The 19,576-nt window shown below is 39.3% G+C and overlaps 1 protein-coding gene across 3 annotated transcripts in view; it reads left to right on the top strand.

Moving 5' to 3' along the window:
* Positions 1–19,576, top strand: part of tafa5l (TAFA chemokine like family member 5, like) — a 103,025-nt gene that overhangs the window by 36,216 nt on the left and 47,233 nt on the right. For all 3 annotated transcript variants that reach the window (XM_058388899.1, XM_058388898.1, XM_058388896.1), the window contains one exon: positions 18,758–18,907. In XM_058388899.1, the coding sequence (XP_058244882.1) occupies positions 18,758–18,907 (150 nt within the window). The remainder of the gene's footprint in view (positions 1–18,757; positions 18,908–19,576) is intronic.

The raw sequence follows: 19,576 nt of genomic DNA, 5'->3' as shown, positions 1-19,576 counted from the left end.
CACTGTATTCTGAACCTCTTCATGACTTATCCCTGAGTTTAAATTAATACTGCTTTTCTGTTTACACGCAGACGACAAGGACATTTTGCTTGCATGGTTTGGCTCCACTTGTTCCCTTAGAGCTGGGTTGCCAGGTCATGTTTTTTTATGCCAAATTGGGATAGTTGTGGGTAGAAAAACAAAGTATGTTTGTGTTGATTTTTTTGGAATATTAAAAAATAATCCATGACTGCCAAGACAGTGTTTTAAATTAAATGAAATTAAAATCAAAATAAATCTGTTTAATTTCTGAAAGCTATGGAATGGCCAACAAAGGGAAAGCACAAGTTCAGGCAGTATTTATGATATACAGAAGCATTTCTGCAAAGTTTGGGAGAGGGAAAAGGGAGATTATGGAGTGGATATGGAAGCAAATCATACATTTGTGCAGACTTTCATTCCTAAACAAAAAAAGAATGGTGAAAATGAAAAAGAAAAATGTCTCTCCCTTTTCCAATGCTCGGACTAGCCCAGGTCTTGGCATAAAGTTTTTGAAATGTATTTAGGCTAGACATTTTGCTGAGGTTTGGAGAGAAGCGTTTTTACAAATCAATACAAAGTTCTTCTAACTGATCACCTTTAACCTCTGATGAAATTTTTCTAACTTGATTCGAGTGGTCTCTTCCAGGATGACTCCGCCCCACATCCAGAGGGCACAAGGGCTCACGGAATGGTTCGATGAGAATAAAAATGATGTAAATCATATGCTATGGGCTTCAGATTTAACAGATTTCGACTCAGTATGAGAGATTTTTAGAGGGAAATGTCGATGTCTAAAACAATAAAAATCTTTTGGAAGATGTGGGTTGGAGAGATGAATTTGGCTGAAATGCATTTCGGGTGCACCTGTGCCTGTTCTGTCTGTGATCGTGTGGGTTTCTTCTGAGTTCTCCAGGTTCATCCCATCTACAGTACCAAAAAACATGGTCGATTGGCTGTGATAAATTGCCCGTAGATGTGAATGAGTGTATGATGATGAATGTGTATGTATGGTGCTGTGCAACAGACTGCTGAAACATCCTCACTAGGATAAAGCACATACTGAAGATGAAACAATGCATTTTTATGTAGATCTCTATCTGAAAAATAATGCTGAAATTTCAAGGTTCTAATTATAACAACAATTATACAGCACCGGGGTTAAGTTAGGAGCGAATAAAGACAAAAAAAAGTTTCCCAAATGTTTGCATCACACCATCAGTATGTGAATTATATATACAAATATTTCCCTAATCACCTCCATGTCCATCTTTTGCCCTTTAGAATTGAATTTTGTGTATCCTCTGAGGAGCTTTTGGATCCTTTCCGTCTCCTAATTCTTCTTGAATATCAGTTTACATTGTTTATCAGTTTACATACTCTTTTACATTGCTTGGTCAGTCTTGTTCTTAACAAATACTTAACATCTCTGTTTGTCCATCTTTATGTAAAGTCTGGAAACCGAGAGAACCTATTTTTTTTTTTTTTATCCCTTTTCAAGATGTTTGTTGTTCGTTTCTGCTGTATATTTTGGATTATTGTCTTGGATTTTTGTCTGCACCCTTGTTTCATTCTTTATTATTTTGAATATATTTTCCAGCTATTTTTTTCCCCTTAAACGGTGGGGGGTGGGGGCTGGCTGCAAACTTCTGCATTCGGCTGTGTCCCGGAAAGTTCCAGAAATTTCTGAGCCTCACACAGATGCAATCTCAGTCTCTGTATGGGAACAGAAAGGCTTCCTGTCACAACGATGAACATGACACGTGCTGTCATAGCTTTCGGCGAATAAAACACCACAATGTGTATCTCTCATTCTTTTTTCCCCCCTCTGTCTGTCTCTGACTTCCTACAGGGTTCTTTCTCTGTCTCTTCCTCTTTGTATCTCTTTTTCTCCTCTATGGCCTTCGAGGCTTATCTCACTTGGCCCATTCATCTGTTTGATGGTGAAAACATGGGACAGGTATCTGATATCTGATGCCACGGCTCTCTTCAGGCAAACAGCTGTGCGTGTTTCCCTTAAGGTGCATATCACTACACTGATGTGTATGTCCATATCTGTGCTGTGGGCTTGTTATCGCATTAGGATTTGGTTTGAATGCTTTTTTCTTTTTTTTAATGCGGTATGTGTGTTTGAGTGTGCAGTCTGAAAGAAAAAAAGGCAAACAGGCAGCTCTCAATGGAGTTAAAAGCCCTTTAATGCTTTTATATATAATCTCTGAGCTGAGGGTTTACCATGGACCATTGTGCAGGGACTTGCTGCTCCGTCAAAAAGAGGCACGGTTTAGGGAAACAGGAACAGAGAAATGGGGAGAGAGAAAAAGGGAGAGAGAGAGAGAGAGAGAGAGAGAGAGAGAGGTGACCTTGATCTGGTCCCTTACCCTCTATCGTCTTTACCATAATGATGTCTGCTGGGGTTTCTCTTCTTCCTCTCAATAAAATGCCCCCATCACTGATGAGGTTAAAACAATGTTAATAGCCTCCTCACAAAAGCGCCTGGCTGGAAAATGCCATTATGTTTAATTCAGGGATGGGACTGGCGCTTACTAGGTGCACTTTTAAAGGTATACGCCAATCGCTGGGCTTTGTTTTTTTCCTCTTCATGGATTTTACCTCAACAAGTGTCATCATCATGATTCTGTCCAACCTCTGAAGGATTACTAATACAACTATGGAGTCAGACCTTTTGGCGGTGGTTAATCGAGAGCAAATGCACCACAAAAATGACCCTATAGTATTGTCTGGCATGAAAACCAAAACGGAGACTGTTGGAAATGCAAAAAATTCAAAGGACACAAAGCACTTATCCAAGATACAGTATAGGAAGGTCTCATCTAGGATACACATCTGACACACATCTTCCCAAGTAATTGGTGTTTTAAAATTCACTTGGAACATGGAGTCACCAAAATCTAACATGTGGAAGGGTAAGCTTTCAATATCAAACCCAGTTTGGCAAGGAAAAGACTCCCTGAGACGAACCAGACTTAGCAGTGCAGGAACCAGGCTTAAAAGGGAACCTATCCTCATCTGAGTGACACGAGAGGGTGTGATTAGAAACAATTTCCCTTCTATAACCATGTACTATATGGTCAAAAAGTATAATTGTGTCACCAGGAAATACATTCTAGTTTTATCACGAAATCAATTTTGCTGAAGTTGTCAACTGCTCACTCATGGAGACTTGCAAAATTGTTCATGGCAATTACAGTCTTAAAGCTATCATGGCAATTGCAGTCCTTAGCCAAGGAGCAAAACTGTTCATATCAATTGCAGTCCAAAGCCATCTTCATGGTACTGTCCACAGTAATCTCATGTTTTTTTAGGCTGTTCAAATTCAAATTCAAATTCAAATTCAAATTCAAATTTTATTTGTCACATACGAAATCATACATAGTACGACATGTAGTGAAATGCTTTTTACGACTGTCTTACATAAAAGAGGAAAGAATAGAAAGAAAATGTGTAAAAGAAAAAGTGCAACAGATATAAAAGTGTAAAAATATAAAAGTATAAAAACAAACACAAAAAAATACATATATATATATATATATATATGTATATATATATATATATATATATATATATATAGTACAATATAGTATATGTGAAAAATAAAACAATATAAAATAAATATATGTGTAGACTCTATATGTACAGAAGATACAGTGTATGAATATGAATATATGTAGATAAAAGGTCTGCTAAAGTCAACATTGAAATGGTGATGCAAAAGAGTGTAGTATGTACAGTGTGTATATGTAAGATAAATATATAAATATATTGTAGAAGTGTATATGAGGGAAAATATAATGTCCAATTTTACAGGGAGCAAAGTGACAAAATATAATGTCCAGTTTTACAGGGAGCAAAGTGACAGTGCAGTGCACACACAAAGATGTACAGAGAAGATGTACAGTGAGTGTTATTGTGTGTACAGAGTAGTGCAATATAGCATGTGCAACAATCAGCTGAGGTAGAATGTTATGTTATGTTGTGTGGGGGTAAGAACAGAGAGTCCAGATCCTAGGTGTACTGGTTGAGGGCCCGAATGGCCTGCGGGAAGAAGCTCCTCCTCATTCTCTCTGTGTTCGCCTTCAAGGAACGGAAACGTTTCCCTGACCTCAACAGAGAGAAGAGTCCATTGTTGGGATGGCTGAGGTCCTTCATAATCTTGCTGGCTTTGGTCCAGCACCGCTTGCTGTATATGGTGTCCAGGTCAGGAATCTTGGTGCGGATGGCGCGCTCGGCTGATCGCACCACCCTCTGGAGAGCTTGCCTGTCCTGTTTGGTGCTGTTCCAAAACCAGGCAGTGATACTTCCCGTCAGGATGCTCTCAATGGTGCAGGTGTAGAATGTCTTTAGCACTTTTGAGGGCAGTTTAAAGTCCTTCAGGCGTCTGAGATGATAAAGACGCTGCCGGGCCTTCTTCACCAGGGTGTTAACGTGACAGGACCATGTCAGGTCCTGCGTGATGTAAACACCTAGGTAATGGAAACTGTCCACTCTCTCCACTGGGGTCCCGTTGATGGTGAGGGGCTGGCAATTCCTCTCCTGCTTTGTGCTAAAGTCCACTATCAGCTCCTTAGTCTTGCTGACGTTCAGGAGGAGATTGTTGACCTGGCACCATGTCTCCAGGTTTTTAATCTCCTCTAGGTAGGCCGTCTCGTCGTTATTGGAGACCAGGCCCACCACCACAGTATCGTCCGCAAACTTCACGATGTTGGTGGAGCTGGAAGTGGCCACACAGTCAAAGGTGTACACAGAGTACAGCAGGGGGCTCAGAACACAACCCTGGGGGGCTCCAGTGCTGAGGGTGAGTGAGGGTGAGACATGGTTGCCCACCCGTACTGCCTGAGGTCTGTCTCGCAGGAAGTTGGAGATCCACCGACACAGGGATGGGCTAAGGCCCAGGATCTCCAACTTAGTGGTGAGTATGGAGGGAATTATGGTGTTAAACGCTGAACTGTAGTCGACAAACAGCATTTTGACATAATTCCCCCTTCTGCTGTCCAGATGGCTCAGGGCTACATGATGGAGGTGTGCGATGGCGTCCTCTGTAGATCAGTTGGGACGGGTTCATATGGGGCCAATCTCAGCAACAGTGTGTAGTTTCCCAGTGATGAGAACTCCAACCATCCATCAGGATGGATCAGGCAGGTCCTGAGAGTAGAAGGGGTCAGGATCACTGGTATCTCAGGAGTAGCATCTGTAGCATGAAACACAGATTATTGGGTATGCTCATTATCAAATACTGGTTATGGACAATTTCGATTGTGTGCAGAGTGCAAGTAGGGACTCTGGCAAGACTAGCTATGACAGCATAACTAAAATGGAGGGCTAAAGAAGTAATATAGACATGACCTTGGGACATGAAGCAGCCTGCCATTGCACAACCAACAAATCTGACTGAATGCAGGATAGTGTGGGGATGACTATATCCAAACATCCCATTTCACCAAAACACTATGCACAGAAACCTTCAGGTCTACTCCTTTACCTAAGCAAAATACTATTCACAAAAGCCTTGACTAAACAAATATGTTTTCGGTTTTCTAGACCTAAACACAGACTGTGAATCCTGTGTTCCATAACTGGGACTTTGTAAGAGAAAGCTCTGCCCCTTGCTGTAGCCTTCACTATTCAAGGTACCAACAAATAACCTGTTCCTTAATATCAACATCGGCATGGTGGAAAATAGAGCAAAATTTCACTCAGGTACTGTGGTGTGAAACCATTAAGTATTTTATTGGTAAAAAGTAGTATCTAAAAGCAATGCAAAATTTGACAGTACCAGTGCATGATGTTTATAAGGTACAGGTCTAGTTCAGACTAATTCTAGATAGAACTCTCACTACTGCATTCTGGACTAAATGCAGCTTGTTAATGCAACTACTGAAACATCCAGATAGGAAGGTAGCATAATATGGTGGCATTATATACCTTATCTTAGTATTAGTTCTGAGATGAAAGAAAGCTATCCTAGTGATATTTTCAATGTGAGCTTCAAATGAAAGGCTGGAGTCGATAATCACACCAAGGAATTTTACTGCTGCACACGAAGAAACACAAAGACCATTTAGAGTTTTACTCTGTAATCAAAAAGCTTACTTCAAGCTGTATGTGATCTAATGCAATACTTATGTCTTGTCTGAATGAAGTAGGAGGAAATGAGTAAGCACCCAGTGGCTAATGACCTTTACTCATTCCTCAATGTTAATCAGTTTAATTTGGTATGTCTAGAGAAGTCACCATTTAACATCTACAAGCCAGTAACGATCGGGTAAGTGCAGTGTTAGGGTAACTATGTGAGTGAGTTTTTTTGTGCATAAGTGCATAAGGTTTCCCAGTTAGTTTATTTAAAAAAAAAAACAAAAAAACATCAAAATTACCCCAGAAAAGCCCTAACTCTTACTGAACGTGAAATAATAGCTTTCATTTCTAACTTTACATCTATATGGGCAACACTGTGGCCTCACAGCTCTAGGTTCCCAAGTTTGAACATGGGGTTTAGTTAACCCTAATCCTAAACCGAACCTTGTGTGATGGACTAGATTCCATCCAGAGCATTACACCATAACCATGAATGAATGACTCAATCAATCAATCACTTAATCTGCTAATTGTAAATACAACGCTAACCGCTAATAGTAAATACATTTCGAATTATATCTCTAAAAGCAATGTTTTGAAGCATATACCTTCAAAAGGAACTGCATTTCATTCTATGATTTTGTTTTGTAAGCCTGTATCTATCTAAGCCTAGACTCCAGCTTGAATTGCAAGCAAGGTTAGAGTAATAACCACAACTGCAGTAAAAAAAACAACAAAAAAAAAAAAATTTGGTAGCCTTCAAATGCCTCACCAACAAAACAACAGCCTTAAAATTGACACAAAAGTGTAATAGTGTAATAAAAGAGCAATATCGATCACATACCTCCAAGCTATAGCACATAACCCTGCAGAACAGGCTAATTTATAAAGTAATAAAATAAGCAGCCCAAGGTTGCTAGTATTGTTATGTAGCACAGATGTAGCATTAGGCTGAACTTCAGCACTCTGCTAGCACTAGCAGAACTGGAATGTCCATGCAGTTACTAGCATTAAAGCCATATGATTGTGGACCCGGGGCAGTTAAAAACCTCTTCACACCTGTTTGTTTTTTTAAAAAAAATGTGCTTCCATTGTCGTAAACCTGATTTTACACTTGAATAAGTGACATGCGCTTGGCAGGCTACGTTTTTGGCTTATACGGGGGTGAATAAAATCATTTTAACGTCTTGTAAAAGACAGTAAAGGCTACAATCAAAACGAATTTCGCAGTTATCTTAAACTTTCTGTTAATTATTGCTGTAAATCAACCCTCTGGCTCTCGGATGAGAGGTGAAGCGTCTTCCTGTAACGTAAGTCCAATCTACTACCGCTAGAAATTCCAACTGGCCAGAGAACATGATGACTGAGAACGTTTACAGAAATGACTAGACATCATTCCTGCTATAATGTGTCTAATATATATTTCACACTGCATTAGTTTAAATGACTGAAAGACGTGTAACCTAATTAAACTCAATTAGACCACCGCACTGTTTAATTCCCAAATCTGATTGGGCAGAAGGTGTTGATTAATTTTCCATGGCAGCATATCTCACTGTAGTGCCAAGGCAAATCACGAGTTTATATCAGTGCACTCGGTTTATTAGATGATTGTTGCTATAGTAACAGGGCATTCAAAGGGACTTGTTTGGCTTCACATAACCTAATACTAATAAGATTTTTGTTTTTTTATAACAGGGAAGAGCAACTAATCATTGCCATAGTGATGATTTCTGTAAGGAAACTTAATTTAACCTTCTTTATGGAAGAAGATTCTATTGACAGTGATTTGTAATAGTTGGTACATTGGTACGTCTTCAGGACTTTGCAGTTTCTTGGTAACATAAACAATTGTTTCGTGGATATTCTGCAATTTTAATTTGCAGTAAAATTGCAATTTTTGGGACATGCTGTTGTTGGAGGATAATCCTTTGGGCTGCATCACACAACTGCATTAAACGTTACGTTAAACATTTATTTCTTTTTAAGGGTAATGTATTAAGCTAACTTTTAAATGAATGTCCAAAGCAATGGAAAAATTCTTACTTTGCATCAGTTATTTAATTCGGTCAATAATAACAACAATATATAACTGTTTTTTTAACAGACCCCATAATTATTTAAATATCGGCCTCTACCAAACGGTTGCCCAGTCGGCTTGGGTTAAGCTAAAAAAATTTGTTAATGAAATATAGTGACTCTACCAAACGGTTGAACAGAACATTAAAGGGTTAAAATGTTTTGGGAGCATGAGTGGGGTCATATTTAGGGTTTAAACTCATAAGCAAACAAATAAGCATTTACAGGACACTATTAGCATTTTTAGTGACTCCACCGCACATCCGCAAAACCTCGTCATTCGCGATGGGTCCTGGAATGTAACCTCGCGGATGTGTGAGGTATTACTGTATTCTGTAAGACTGCTTTGAGACAATGTCCATTGTTAAAAGTGAATTGAATTTATTGATAAATCACAAGCAAATAGTTTGTTTTAATTCATCACATGGCACATCACAATCACAATCAAGTCCAGCAATGTAATCCAAAAATACCTTTTTTGTCCATATCATGCAGCCCCATGCTTTTCCTTTTAGTATAATTTTAGCAGTTAGTTTTCTGAGAAAATGAACTTTTGTCTTGGAACTTGCTATGCTGCACATCACTGATGGGTTCAATTATTTTTGATTTATAAGAATTTACCCATGATGTTTATTCTGCAACAACATTACAGTAGCGTATATTTAACCCAGGTAGTCAGGGCCACGTTGTAGAAATGTGTCAGAGTTAAAAATAGCATGGTGCTGCCTGTGTACCACAGTAATGACTAATAATTTCTCATTTTCATTTATATTTATTTCTCTCGTGTAATCTGAAGCAGTCTCTGTCAAAAGAATTTCTTTCAGGATTAATATAGTTCTTATCTTATCTTATCTTATCTTATCTTATCTTATCTTATCTTATCTTATCTTATCTTATCTTATCTTATCTTGTTCTACTCCCACAACTCCCATTCTACTTTCCATAAACTCTAGCTCTGAATCCAATTAATAATAATAATAATAATAATAATAATAATAATATAATAATAATAATAATAATTATTATTATTATTATTATTATTATTATTAATAATAATAATAATAATAATAATAATAATAATAGTAATAATAATAATATTATGCATTATCCTTAAAAGTTAGTAATAAATAGGGAAACAGTGAATAGACCATGAACATGGCTTTAAATTTATAAATTTGGATTTATAAACTCACTCTCCGGTGGCACCCAGATGAAGATGAGGTTCCCTTTTGAGTCTGGTTCCTCTCAAGGTTTCTTCCTCATATGATCTCAGGGAATTTTTCCTCATGATCGTCATCTCTGGCTAATTAGGGATACATTTAAGTTTTAAAATGTTTCATTTCCCACTCCCTATTCCCTTCTATCTGTTCCCCTCTCTCTATTCCCTTCTCTCTATTCCCCACTCCCTATTCCCTTCTCCCTATTCCCTTCTCTCTATTCCCCACTCCCTATTCCCTTCTCTCTATTCCCCTCTCTCTATTCCCTTCTCTCTATTCCCTTCTCTCTATTCCCCACTCCCTATTCCCTTCTCTCTATTCCCCACTCCCTATTCCCTTCTCCCTATTCCCTTCTCTCTATTCCCTTCTCTCTATTCCCCACTCCCTATTCCCTTCTCCCTATTCCCTTCTCTCTGTTCCCCTCTCTCTATTCCCTTCTCTCTATTCCCCACTCCCTATTCCCTTCTCTCTATTCCCCACTCCCTATTCCCTTCTCTCTATTCCCTTCTCTCTATTCCCTTCTCTCTATTCCCCACTCCCTATTCCCTTCTCTCTATTCCCTTCTCTCTATTCCCCTCTCTCTATTCCCCTCTCTCTATTCCCTTCTCTCTATTCCCTTCTCTCTATTCCCCACTCCCTATTCCCTTCTCTCTATTCCCTTCTCTCTATTCCCCTCTCTCTATTCCCCTCTCTCTATTCCCTTCTCTCTATTCCCTTCTCTCTATTCCCCACTCCCTATTCCCTTCTCTCTATTCCCCACTCCCTATTCCCTTCTCTCTATTCCCCACTCCCTATTCCCTTCTCCCTATTCCCTTCTCTCTATTCCCTTCTCTCTATTCCCCACTCCCTATTCCCTTCTCCCTATTCCCTTCTCTCTATTCCCCTCTCTCTATTCCCTTCTCTCTATTCCCTTCTCTCTATTCCCCACTCCCTATTCCCTTCTCTCTATTCCCTTCTCTCTATTCCCTTCTTTCTATTCCCCACTCCCTATTCCCTTCTTTCTATTCCCCACTCCCTATTCCCTTCTCTCTATTCGCTTCTCTCTATTCCCCACTCCCTATTCCCCTCTCTCTATTCGCTTCTCCCTATTCCCCTCTCTCTATTCCCTTCTCTCTATTCCCCTCTCTCTATTCCCTTCTCTCTATTCCCCACTCCCTATTCCCTTCTCCCTATTCCCCTCTCTCTATTCCCTTCTCTCTATTCCCCTCTCTCTATTCCCTTCTCTCTATTCCCCTCTCTCTATTCCCTTCTCTCTATTCCCTTCTCCCTATTCCCTTCTCTCTATTCCCCTCTCTCTATTCCCTTCTCTCTATTCTCTTCTCTCTATTCCCCACTCCCTATTCCCTTCTCTCTATTCCCCACTCCCTATTCCCTTCTCTCTATTCCCCTCTCTCTATTCCCTTCTCTCTATTCCCCACTCCCTATTCCCTTCTCCCTATTCCCCTCTCTCTATTCCCTTCTCCCTATTCCCTTCTCCCTATTCCCTTCTCCCTATTCCCCTCTCTCTATTCCCCTCTCTCTATTCCCCACCCCCTATTCCCCTCTCTCTATTCCCCTCTCTCTATTCCCCTCTCTCTATTCCCCTCTCTCTATTCCCCTCTCTCTATTCCCCACCCCCTATTCGCTTCTCTCTATTTCTGTAAAGCTGCTTGGTGCTTTGTGTCCTTGTTAAATGTGTCATATAAATAAAATTGAATGGAATTGAACTGAACAGAAGGCAGACGGACAAATGGTACATTTCCAGTTGGCTTTTTAAGGATTTTTTTAAAAAGGTTTATGTCAGTTTGGTCTTTGGGACCACCAGTAAGCCAGAATTGGTGGATCTGAGAGTTTTTTTTTTTTTAATTTTTTAATAAAAGCAGGAATACTTTGTGAAATGGATATCCAGTGTAACTGTTGCTGCAGTTTAGCATGAGTAATGACTGAACTAGCAGCTGAGTTTTGAATGTGTTGCGCTCTGTTAAGGGTTTCGTCAGAAATGCCAAAGAAGAGAGAATTGCAGTAATCTAAGGTTAAGCTCAGCGTCTTTCAAACTAAGTAAAGGTCGAAGCTGTGTTCCAGTGTTGCCAAGGTGATAAAAAGCAATGTGTGACCTGATCAGTTCAAATGAAAGTGTGTTCAAATGAAAAATGATGCCTGGACTGAGAATCTTGCTAAGTTTACAGTGGCACGGTTTATGTCAGTGGATTATTCTGGAAGTTTAGTGATATGAGTTTTAGGGGCGAAGTAAAAAAGTACAAGTAAAAGTTCTGTTTTGTCAAGGATTTATTTAAAGAAGATGGAGTCTATCCGTTTTTGTATGAAGTATACATTCTGCATAATAGCGGGAGTGTGTTTGTTAGTGATCTGACCAAGAGCAAGGAGTGGACTGGGGACCAAGTTAGTCCGTCTCATTTAAATTTTAAGCTAAAAATTGTTTTCTGAATTACTTTATATAATATTATTCCATTAATATGCACTGATTTGGCTAGCAAAGCAAAACAGCTACTTGTTGCTAATTTGTCTGCCTGAAAAAATAAAACAAACTTAAAATGTACTTTAAACAGAAAGGAAGCTATTGAAGAAAACCATTTCCAAGCTTTAACCTTGACCCTTTTTGGATCAAGTTGAAAATCTAATCTGTTGCTAATTCTATATAAACCCTATAACCTGCTTCTTGATCCAAATTCTCAGGTGGACAGGTGGACGGACATCTCCTTTCACATTTATCTGGTCTGTTTTCATATATTCTCACAGGTTTAGATCATAGCTTTGACAGATGTTAGCCAGTAACACAGGATGTGTGTCTCAGAGGGTTCAGCATAACTGCCGATTAAGCTTATGTGGAAAAAACCTTCTCAGCTGCTTTGAGGTTAAAACCAATGCACACTTTTTCACCTAGTAGATTTTCTGTCACCACATTGTCTCCATATTGAAGTTAGACAACCCCAGATGCTACGTGAGCAATTAAAAACTGTCCGTGGTCCAGCTATCTTCAAGAAAAAGGAGAAGGGTTGTCTAAAGACATCACCTGCTAGATTATACCTTATTTGTGTTGTTTCATGTTACACGTTTGCTAATCAGGATAGAGAATGAGCTCGGGATTGCGTTGTTCTTTATCGTTGTCCTTTATTTATGTCTTAATACAGATAGCACAGATATGTTGACATATGAAACGCATGAATTTATATCTCATGCTTCATTTGCTAATTGGGGAAGATGCAGTGACAACATTGCTTTTATGATCTTTTATGATCATCTGCTATTTTCAGCCACGGTGGAGTAGAATATGTGATTTGAGCATGTCAGTGATGTAAGACAGCACTCCATCTTGGTGATGATGTATTAATAAAAATCCTCGCTGGAGGACAAGCAGATCAGCTCCAGATGATCTCTTCATGCGACGTGATTATGAAATGATGTGCTTTTATGCAGCGCTGTTTAGAATCTCAACTTCTGAAAGGTAGAAAAGTGTGAATAATAAAAATATACCTGATCACAGATACAAAAAAACGTTGTTTTTATGTTTTCCCAATTTCTAAATAAGCCACATGTAACATTGATGGACTTTTCCACACTTGATAGTGGGCTTCTTTTATTTTTATATAATTCTTTTCATTAGTCACTAAATGCTAAGTTCTGATTGGTCAGCTTGGACAGCTAATGCCAGGACTTACAGTACATCGTGGACAGATTTTTAAAAATGTGTGTAATCGTTAATATGAAGTTTTCTGTGAGAAAATATTTGGAAGGGGTCTCCTGTGTCAAGACTTGGGATCAGTTAGAGCCGAAGCTATAACCTTTTAGCTGGTTTCAGGAAAAATGAAGGAAAAATTGTGGACATTTTTGTAGTTCCTCTGTAACAGGACATGGTGTATATTTTGTCTTATTAACGTCAGGAGAGAAAAGAAAGAGACCGGAGTGATGGAGTTACCGTTTAACAGGGATGATAGTTATAGCATAAGTGATAACAGGAACAGGACTTTCATAGACATTAAAAGTTTAATAACTTTAAAAAAAATTTTAGTGTTGCCAAATATTTTTGCTATCAGAGGAATAAAACACATAGAGATGTAGTTTTTCGTGTATTATTCTTTACACTTTAACAGAAATATTGGATTCGTCTACACTCTCAGTCTTTTTTGAAGTGCATTTCAAGTACACAGATGATGCAAAAGATGATGGACGATGCTTAAAACTTTGAACGCACAACCTTTGCTTATGTAGTGGAAAAGGGGCGGAGCTACGAGGTGCCGATGCTGGATGAGAAAAGATGGCTGACACTCCAGTCAACAAGACATCTTACGGATATATTTTAAATTAACCCACGCACATTTTTGTGATTTATTTTTCAACATTTTAAAAAGTCACCATATTATCCTAAATCTAGCAGCATCACATTACGTGAGTTTGATGTCATTGGGCTTAGTAAAACAATCCATTGAAAGGTTACTACCCTTCTAAGACTCGTACGCTAGACGATAGCATGAATAGTGCATAGTGTAAGTGTATAGTGTGTAAGTGATTTGGGATGCAACTTGTTTTTTCCAGCTTCCCTAATTGGGTCCTTTAAAGTTTCTTATGAGGACTGGGAAGCACACTGGAACATTTACTAGCTAATAAATGTTTTATTTTCCAAGCTTGTAGTCACTCCTGTTGCTGCTAGGGCAAAACAGGAACTCATCCAGAAAGTGTGTACTTCTTGTTTTTATATAGTCCAGAAACTATTTGACTTTTCAAAAGGTTTCAAGAAGCTCAGTGGAAATGTGCCAAGCTTGATAAACCTCACAGACTGACGGGTAAAATCAAAACTCTTGCAAAACTGTTTTTCAGGGTGTCTCAGCTATCAGCTGGAGTGCAGCTGTCTACACCTTGATGCCGTGTGTGGTAAAGATATTACGGCTCCAAGGTATGCGTGTATCTATACACAAGGGGTTGAGGCGCTGAAGCTATGTTGCACCATGTGCCTGTCTTCATCACATGGCTCTGTGTGGAGTGCTGACTAGGCAGAAACAGTCATCATCATCATCATCATCTTCACCACCATCATCATCATCCTCGTCAGCTAGCGTACGCTGCTGCGTTTGCATTTTATCCAGGCCTGAGCAAACACACAAGAGAGAAAAGAGAGGAAGAGGTAGAAATTGAGGAGGACAGTTAAGAGGTAGGGAGGGGGAAAAAAGGAAGTAGGAGATGTTGCGTGTAAAAATCTGATGAATAGCAATAAGCTTTGGAAGTCTGTAATCAGCAGCTGCTTAGCAGGAAGGAGAACTGACGCATATGGCCCATGATTTCATTCTTTTAAAAGAGATTTCTGACTTCCATCATCTCCACTCGGAATTTCTCCACAGCCTGATTAAAGCTATTAGAGTACTCGGAGTCGCGGCTTCCAGATGACCTCAGGCCCTTCTGTCTCTCATTTTCTCTGAGAAAGGCATCTGATTGGGGCTTTATTCCTACTGATCACGGTGAATTATGGTGCCCTTGAGAATGGCGTCCTCCGAAAAACCAATCTTGAAAGTAAGAGTTTTTGGTGATTCATCGCTGTTCCACCGTTCTATTACAGATATAAAAATCTCCTTTCATCGCACCTCTGCAGGCCCTTCAACAGTAACAGAGAAGATTAATTAATGCTGTAAATCAGCTCTTTATCACCGGCTGAAATGGCCAGACTATAAAGAGATACTCTGGACTCTCTCCTCTCCAGCAGAGGGACAGACAGAATGAGGTTCTAAAGAGATGCTTTTTAATTTTGGCCTGAATTATGGCTGCACGTGAACAGAGAACCATCTCACACCCCCACACACTAATATTTCTATTGCTGTACTTGTGGGGACCAAATGTTCACATAAACACATTAAGATGACAAGATGAGTTGTGGGGGACATTGCTGGTCTCCTCAAGTTTATATGCTAACTTATTCTCTCTCTCTCTCTCTCTCTCTCTCTCTCTCTCTCTCCACACACATGCAAACACACACAATTCTTTCTTTTTGGCCAAACCTAAGATTAGCACAAGGCTTCTAATTAGAGACTTTTTAATGCATTAACTCTTTTCCTAGAGGCCAAAAGTGGAAATTGCGCCTATTTTATTGTGTCAGCATTGTATGACTTTGTCATGTCCCACTCCACAGTGGTACTTAATATGAAGCTCATATGAAAGTAGACACTCATGGCTTTAAGAATTTGTAGTTTTTCATAAGTATATCTGTTTCTATCAAGCCTACATCTGGAAATATATTCATAGAAAAGAAAGTTTTTATCTTCAAACTAAATGTTGATATCCAACCCATTTCTGCACTCTGAGATGCCCCAAGTGCTTTTCATAAGCATCTAAAATTTGAAGGTGTTTATCTTCAACCACTAAAATTCTTTGTAAGGTTATCCGACAGAGGGAAAAACGTCTCAAGTTTCTTGTTATTTGGTTCTCTCTATCTCTCTTTTTATCACTGCACTTGTGTTCAGTTCAAGCAGCTTTACAGAAATATATAAATTCAGAGTCCTTTTTTTGTTTATAAATATATTTTTCAGTGTAAAATGTAGCGTAGTTTAATCAATTTAACAATACATTTAAAACAGCTTGCCCAACATTGTTGAGATGGTGCAATGAAGTGTAAAAAAGAACTGCAAAATCTTTTGAAAAGACAACCACAGGGTGATGGTGTAGACACGTGTTGAGTCTCGCTCCCACATCTTTTTATTCTATAACTGCCTTGAAACCCCATGACTTACTTCGGTTTTACTACTAACTGGACAATGTTGCTGTCGTTCTCATATCTTTTCTCGAATTATGGCAGCTTAATCAGCAAAACAAGGCAAAAAGGATGAGAAAGCTTAGGCATGCGGAGATGATGGTAGAGATGTTAGCATGGCAGCCACTGCCAACCTCCTAGAGGAACACCAGGCTACTCTCTCTGCAGACTTTAAAACCACAGTTTCGACACTCGAGGTAAAGCTGGACCAAATTCAAGCTTGTTTCAAGATTGTTTGGCTCGAGACCCACGCAAACTCACAAGATGAGCACACAAGCCTTAGAAAATGTGCTGAGTTAACAAAGAGCAATGCTAAACTGCTCACCAAAATTGTGGATTTCGAAGTTGTGGATAGCCTGCGAAACAACATAAGAATTATTGGAAAAGGCAATGCACTTTTTTGCCCTCTTATCAAAGACTATGTTTTTATTTTACTCTTCCAGACACTGGAAATAGCTACTGTTCTGAAAAACCATTACCGTTCTCAAGAATCGTAAACCTTAAAGCTCATAATCAGTGAAGGGAATTCCATCAAACAGAGCATCCTCACACACTTCTAAAGCACCAGAACAGAGGATTGACTCATACTCAAGTCTATGACACTGATATTGCATCCTATTGCCATCCCACCCACCCATTGTCTCTTCTGTTCTCTGTGAAGTGCTCGGGTATTTCTGGTCACTTGAACACCTGATTTTAAGTTCTGCTACAAAACAAGAAGTGTCAGAAATACCCTGACGGGCATTTAGATCTGTCAGCGAGAGCAGTCTGCTGTGTCTCAACAGGACGGATAGAGCAGATAGTTCAAAAGGAACACAAGAAACAGCAATTTGTTAAAGAAATAACACTTTTGAAAGTCTGCATCGTTGCGCTCAGATACACGCAAAGTACCGGTGATTTCTAGCTTCAGTATTGTGTGGAGGACGAAACTCAAATCTGATTCCACAACCATACAGATACAAGACGAGTGAAATGCTTTATCGACTGTCTGTGTCATGAAAAATAGAATCAATATGTATTAAAAATAATAAAATTAAGGTATACAAAGAATTGAATTTCAATAAAAGTAAGTAATTAATTGTGCAGGTGGGAAATTATACGGAACAATATAAAAATCTATATATGAATGCAGATTGGTGATAGAAAAGTATAGCTATTAAGAATAAAGTGCAGATGTCTGCGACTGTAGTTCGAGATTGTAGTTAAGTCCTCTCCTGCAAATATGTTGAAACATACAGTAATGGCATGCAGCTTTCAGATGAAAGTCAGGTTATCATTCAGACTACAAGTACAAGCCTTACATTTCCAGTTTTGTGTGGTTCCCATAGCTGAAACGAAGTCGCATGCCCTTTTTAATATAAGTTCTACCAAATCTTTCTAGCCCAATACAGTCCGATATCTCCCTTATCTACATTTTCAAGAATGGCTTATTCATATTATTCCAGCATAACACAATCACTCTCTTGGCTCTCTCTTGAACTCTAGAAGTTTTGCTGTTTGTATCAAGTCTGGTGGTTATATTCCAAGTACACAGAGTTTAACATTCAAATGAACTTAAACGTATCTGACAACCGAGAATCTCATTAGCTGATGCTTTAACCCAAAATGACTTTGACTAAATGCAATTCAAGCATGTGTTGAGTTCAACTTGAGCAGGTTGTGGTTAAGGACCTTAAAAAGAATCTTTGCTTTGCTGTGGATTCAAATCATCAGCACAAAAAACTTCCTTTGACCTGTTCTTTCATTGAATCATTCACCTTCCATGACTTTAATTCTGGTCAGGACTATGGACTATTCCTAGGTACAAGGAATAATCGAATACAAGGTAGGAATACATTCTAGATGTCCATCACTGGGTATAATGCACAAATCTATGTGAAATTTAACATGGTGTGGGAGACTTGGCGGAAACCAGAGACTCCAGAGGAAACCCATAAGGATGTACATGAAATATGCAGAGTAACTCAAGCTCTGAATCAAACAGGGTACCCAGTGCATCACCATATCTGTTAGAGATGACTAAACAAATCTAAAAATGAAATATGTTGAAAGTGCTGAGCCATGTGTTCAGTCTAGAGGGTCTAATGATGAAGAATATGAAACTCAACACTAGGCTTGTGATATAGTGGAAGATTTGCTTGAGATATTAATGCACAACCATGCAACAGTTTATTAAAGATTATCATCAGACTAACTAATTAACAAAAGATTTTGCGTAAGAATATACAGGATATGTCGTATGCACTCGTGTATTGTTTCCCAGTAGATTTTTTTCACTGCGTTACGAACCACAAGTCACTGTATATTTCTCTGTGGATTTCTCTGACAACCCTGAGGTGTCTGAATTTTAACTGCACAATATATTGTTGATTAAATATTGCAGTGCCTCTACAGCATGCCAGAAAATGTCTGTCCAAATTTCAACACAGTCATGGTGCTGTGTGTTGGTGTTGCATTCTTATGCCTGAGGAAGTAACAGTCTGGTCTAGCACAGCCAAGGAGGAATTTCATTATTCCCAAGAATGAAGAAGCGTGTTCTTTTGCAAAGCAAATAAAAGCAGTACTCATTTATTAACTGCCTTTAGTCATTTCTAATCAGTTTATTTGTGTGTCGGTCACGCAGGTCAGTTGGCGGTGGGCACGTGTGAGATTGTGATGTTAAACAGAGACAGCAGTCAGCCCAAGCGCACCATCGCCAGACAGACGGCCCGCTGTGCCTGTCGGAGAGGCCAGATCGCAGGGACCACACGGGCACGACCTGCATGCGTGGACGGTAAGGCAAAAAAAGACGGGTTATTCTTACACCACAACACAGTTCAGTGCTTCCATTCAGTAGTTCACTGGTTTCCAAGCTACTCCTTAGGGACCTGTGCATGATCCGTATTAAGATCCCAACATAAATAAACCCTGGTACAGGTGTGCAAAGAGCTGAGGCAACAATGGAGCACAACTGCAGCACAATGAACACCCTGAGGACCTAAATACGGTTTTGTTAGAACAGGAGTGTCTAATCTTATCCGCAGAGGGCCGGTGTGTGGGTGCAGGTATTCATTCTAACCAAGCAGAAGCCACACCTGAGTCTATTGAAAGCCAAGATCAACTGATTAAACAGGTAGAATCAGGTGTAGCTCCTGTGGCCCTTCAGGTTTGCGAATAAGATTCGACACCTCTTTCAGGCTGATGGTATCCTAAGTCTGTGACCTAGTGAACCAGTGTTGGTGAATTCATTGATAGCGCTTTTGTATGCCGCTCCGGAAAAGGGCCCCTGCCAAATGTCGTAAATGTAATTGTAAATGTAGAACCTTAAAAAAACCCTCTTTATTTACTAGCTACTAGATAATATTACAATTTTTGCACAGCATTGCCCTTGCTTTCCAAGCTAACATATTTACAAACCTTCAGTACAGCATTTTTATTTTGAGGTTCTGGTTTTGGCCCCTTT

This window comes from Hemibagrus wyckioides, linkage group LG05 (genome assembly GCF_019097595.1).
Source record: "Hemibagrus wyckioides isolate EC202008001 linkage group LG05, SWU_Hwy_1.0, whole genome shotgun sequence".
NCBI classification, from domain to species: Eukaryota; Metazoa; Chordata; class Actinopteri; order Siluriformes; family Bagridae; genus Hemibagrus; species Hemibagrus wyckioides.
This window is presented reverse-complemented; position numbering and strand designations above follow the sequence as displayed.